Source organism: Rhopilema esculentum, chromosome 8 (assembly GCF_057945365.1).
Source record: "Rhopilema esculentum isolate cy_ngs chromosome 8, ASM5794536v1, whole genome shotgun sequence".
Taxonomy (NCBI): domain Eukaryota; kingdom Metazoa; phylum Cnidaria; class Scyphozoa; order Rhizostomeae; family Rhizostomatidae; genus Rhopilema; species Rhopilema esculentum.
This window is the reverse complement of record NC_142822.1, coordinates 11486395-11490832: the sequence shown is the minus strand read 5'-3', so window position 1 is coordinate 11490832 and position 4438 is coordinate 11486395. Positions and strand designations below refer to the sequence as shown.

At 39.0% G+C, this 4438-nt stretch overlaps 1 protein-coding gene across 2 annotated transcripts; it reads right to left on the bottom strand.

The window, feature by feature from the left end:
• Positions 1 to 324: 324 nt before the first annotated feature.
• On the bottom strand, positions 325 to 2998 carry LOC135695193 (selenoprotein Pb). 2 transcript variants are annotated; one of them, XM_065214191.2, is made up of 5 exons: positions 2846 to 2998; positions 1974 to 2211; positions 1459 to 1683; positions 1298 to 1356; positions 325 to 1024 (listed from the first exon to the last, which is right to left on the bottom strand). In XM_065214191.2, exons 2-5 carry the CDS (start codon positions 2204 to 2206, stop codon positions 945 to 947), a joined length of 597 nt encoding a protein of 198 aa, XP_065070263.2. In that variant the 5' UTR covers positions 2207 to 2211; positions 2846 to 2998; the 3' UTR covers positions 325 to 944. The 2 variants fall into 2 exon arrangements, with proteins under 2 accessions (XP_065070263.2, XP_065070264.2); XM_065214192.2 differs by having other exon boundaries at positions 325 to 1007; positions 2846 to 2997.
• Positions 2999 to 4438: the final 1440 nt, after the last annotated feature.

Genomic DNA, 4438 nt, shown 5'->3' with positions numbered 1-4438 from the left:
GCGTTGGCCCTCTTTGACCCTGACTAGACCCCCCTGTTAGTCCATTTAGTTTTGAGGTAATCCATGATGTTTATCATTCTTAATAAGGCCTCATATTCCTAAAATGGGGTCCTTTTTCTGCAAAGATAGGACCCTTTTCTTTGCCAGATTTCAAAGGGACCCATCGGCGGTAGGACAGTCCGCCACTTGGCGTTGGCGCTGACAGTTTTGGGCTGACTACCTAGGACGTACCTGCCAGTGAGAAGCAAGTTTACACTTACACTGTTTTCCCAATTTGCCCCTGCAATGCACAAGCTGGAGAGATTCTTTGAAGAAATAATTCAATTTCATCACAACCTGATCTATAGGATTACATGCAGGTAGAAACGTCAAATCGACTTAGCAAACGCTAAATAGAAATATTAAAACAAGAAAATACTGGAACGAAAAGCTATCAAAACAACAGTGTACTTGATTTAACCGCTGCCTTTCATAACAGCCATCAGGTGAAATCGCCGTCAAGCACATGACCTTTCAGCGCACACGTGACTGGCTCCTTCGTTCCTTGTTGATGCAAGCAATGCAGCATTATCCAACCTGACAGACCACAAAACAGTCTTCATTGAAATTGGCTATTCTGAATTTAAGGGGACCAAAAGAAAACAAGTCCTTGAAACGTAGTGGAGCTTGCTTCTCTAGGAGAACTGATAATGAATCTTGGCATACGGTGAATTCTTGCTCCATAAAGGTTGGAGGGTAAACAGAGTGAAAGCTAGCTAGTTGATGTAACAACGAAGCTATGAAAAAATTGATTTAGTGTTCTAATGACTTCAAATGTTTGAAGAAAGTTTGTTTGGTCTGATGGGTTGGGCGTCACTGGCATTACATTTACAAGGCCATGCATCAGCTGCTGTTTCGAGAGCATCAGCTTCGCCTGTAAAGCTTGCATCAAGAGGAGTTTCTGCTTAGCAAACATCATTTGTTCTCTTTTCCTTTGTCGTCTTTCCCATTGTCTTTAGATCCCCTTTCTGCAAGAGATGAATTTCTAGAAGTTATGTAGTAACGAACTTTTCTCAAGAAATTGTCCCTCCGGATTTTCTTTTTTTCAGAATATTGCCTTTCTTTTCGTAAAGAATGGAAGCCAAACAATGGAAGTCTTTACGTACAGACTATCATGTTGTAACTACCTTTTTGAGAGCTTCAGAATAACGTACCTATTGATATATCTATTATGTATTGACATTGTATTGCAACTTTGCTGGCTTGTTATCTGCAATGCAAGCAAATTACTATTTATCCTTTATTAAAAAATCCTTACCTGCTTTGCACATTGCATGGCATTGGTGTTTATTTTGATATGTGTAGAGAATTGCATGTCTGCAAAAGAATTACACAACATTAAAACGAGCAGCAAATGCATATATATGCAACCAATCGTCAATTTCCATTTACTTGGCTTAATAAGCTGCATGTACTAACCTTACATGAGGCCAACCGAGATACGAGGCTGACTGATCAAGGAAGTATGCCAAGCGGCCACATTTGTCGAAAATGAAAAAGTCGTTTCTGCGACCATCTAACTTCTCCCAAATGTCACCGTTCTCTGCTTGATAGACTTTGAAGTCAACAGCACTTTCCAGTCTGAATTTCATTCCTTTGGCTGTCTTCTTGTTTAAAATGATGTAAGTGACATCTTTTATCTTTCTGTCGATGAAATAATAATACAGATTAGTCCCAAAACAACCAAATAAACATGTCAAGCTGCCAATAAACACAATGTAATTGCGCATTTCACTCCACTTTGTTTGTGTGTTACATCCTACCCATTAGTTACATCAGATACCTTCATAATGTATCTGCTTCTTAAATTTAAAGAAAGAGATTTTGAGCCAAAAAAGGAAAAAAATGACAAATTTCTTCTTTATGCACTTTTTTCAAAGGGCAGAAATTTTAACACAAAACTTTGACAATGCGCCAGTCTCTTTGATACATACTTTTTCTCTAGTTTCCTTTTTAACCTTTGAAGAAGAGTGGCTTGCAAGACACAATATCCGCAATTGGCATCAAGGAAAGCAAGCACTGTAATGTTCCCTGCCTTTTGAGCTTCTTGCAGGGGACTAGATCCATCTGTCTGCCACTGCGGTGGTGCCTGGCATTGCTTACTCTCTGTTGCTGTGGTAACTGCCACTGCCAAAAAGAGCCCCGCTATGGCTAGCGGGGCAAACATGACTTCTGTTGGATAAGAAAATTGATTAGGATTTCCAAGACTGTCGCATTCTAGTCATTTTATGGATGCCTTCGCTAAGCTATGCACCTTTAAGTGCTTTTTTTCTATCCAAAAAGTAATGCTTTAGCTGTCCTCAGCACCAAAAACCCCTCAAAACCCAGGCACCGCGGAGCGTTTAGAAAATTAAGGGGGGGGGTGGTCTAAAAAAGTGGTAGGGGGCTAAAACCGTTTAAAAAGAGGCTTTACTTGTAGTTTATTACTTGATATTTGGCATCTTTTGCCCCAGCCGTGGCTCGTTCCGCGGTGCCTGAAACCTTGAAGTAACTTCAAAAAGTGAAACTAAGAGAAGTGAGCACTGCGAATTCTATACTGAGTCATGTGATTTACGCATGCTAATTAACAAACAATCTTGGTCAGTTTATGTCCTTATCATTTCAAAAACAAATGATTGAATTTCAGTCTGATAAGAGACACGGGTCTTATATTGACGTGAAGAAATCTGGGAAATAAAATCTGTCACCGTTTATTACACCTATGCAGAAATTATGAATGAGTGTCGTCAAATCGTTTGCATTCGTTGAAAATCCACTGAGTATGCCGCTTGATGGAGAATTCAAAAGAAATAAAGGCAGCTCTTACCTTTTTACCTACGAATCTTCTTGTGCCTGAAAGCTGGTGAGACAGATTGAACCAATTTGACAGTGAAGTACAGGCATAGGCAAGCAAATGCATAATAATAGCACTTTGAACTCTGTCACATGAGAAAATCCTGGAACAAAAGAGGAAGTGGCCAACAAGCTATACTATGTCAAGGAATTAACATGTCACGCAATTGTTTGAGAATCAGTTTTAGCGGGGGGTTTAGGGGAGGAGATTGATTTAGTGGGAATTGATATAGATAAGGCCCCCCTGATAAGGGGTCTGGGGCTAAGGCCTGTGGAAGTTCTATACGAAACATTGCAGAGACAGCGCCACGAAATTGAACCTGGAGGGGGAGGCAAGATTCAAATTTGGTGACATAAGAATACCCATGGTTGGGTCCGACGTGCAGGAAAAGTTTTTGAATTAAGACTTCAAGAATGGCTAAAATGCATCTCCCAGATTAAAATTTAACAAAACACTATACCGCTCAGAAAAACATCGATTATTGATTTTTAGGAAAATTCTGGGAGGGGAGGATAGGATTCATGCGTTTGGGAAAGAAAGAAATGGTGACCTCCGGTTCAAAGTGCCCATCGATGTGAATAACAAGAAGCTGTTGTATTGACGTTCAGGGTGCATACTCGGTGCATTCCATGTACTCAAGTCAGAAGATCTTCGGTGTACATTTTCATTCATTCCATTTCACGTAAATTTTCAACTTCTAACAACGTTAATCAAGCTTTAACAAAAGGTAATAATCTGATGAATTAATACAGAATTAATACAATATGGTAAGTCAAAATATATCATTTGAAGAGGACATATGAAAAGAACTCTGGAAGAGATTTCGAGCCATGTGCCCCCGTTTACAGCAATAAGATATCTTTTGAATATGCATGATAGTATTTGCAATAATGAACAGAATTTGTTAAAGGTGTCCATATAAAAGGACTGCGTATACCCAACTTGTCAAGCCACCCATCAAAATAACAGTTAGCGATTGGTTAGTATTCTTGCGATGCAAAACTGCTCACATGAAAAGCTAACCTCGCAGCAGGATAAATAAACAGAACGACCGTAATGGCTGGGGCAATGACATGAAAAATCATGTTTCTAAAAACCCCCGCAGAGTCGCTTGCTATAGCTGGACACATTACCTTTAAGTATAATATAAATGGTAATAAGATGGTGGAGAAGGAGGAGGGAGGAATGGAATATAAATGCAGAAAAGTGCAGTAAAGGGATCTTTTTCCAATGGATATATCCATCCATCAATAGCTTTCCAATGAAATTTGTTTGTAACGTTTACCAAATAATTTTTTGGTTGTAGAATTCCGTGTGTTATAAAGTTATAATTATATTTAGTCCTAGTTTTTTAAAAAAAAAACCTTTTCAGAAGTTACTTGGCGTGTTTGTATTTTGTGGCTGTCTTTGGATAGTTGAAAATAATTCTGAAGAAATCTTCGCAGAGCCCTTTGGATTTGTCAAACAGGAATTTGGCGCATTCTGATTATATGTGTCTTTTAGGTTTTGAGAGTTTAATTTCTTAAAAAAGTGGCCCAGAGTGTGCAGTTTGGTTTTCAAAGGATA

Excerpts from the sequence above, each read along its gene's own strand:
- LOC135695193 (XM_065214191.2), bottom strand. The coding sequence starts at position 2,206 with ATGTTTGCCCCGCTAGCCATAGCGGGGCTCTTTTTGGCAGTGGCAGTT. Across the intron at positions 1,684-1,973 it reads AAAAGGAAACTAGAGAAAAA|AAAGATAAAAGATGTCACTT; the intron begins GTATGTATCAAA and ends TTTCATCGACAG. Across the intron at positions 1,025-1,297 it reads CCATGCAATGTGCAAAGCAG|AAATTCATCTCTTGCAGAAA; the intron begins GTAAGGATTTTT and ends CATAACTTCTAG.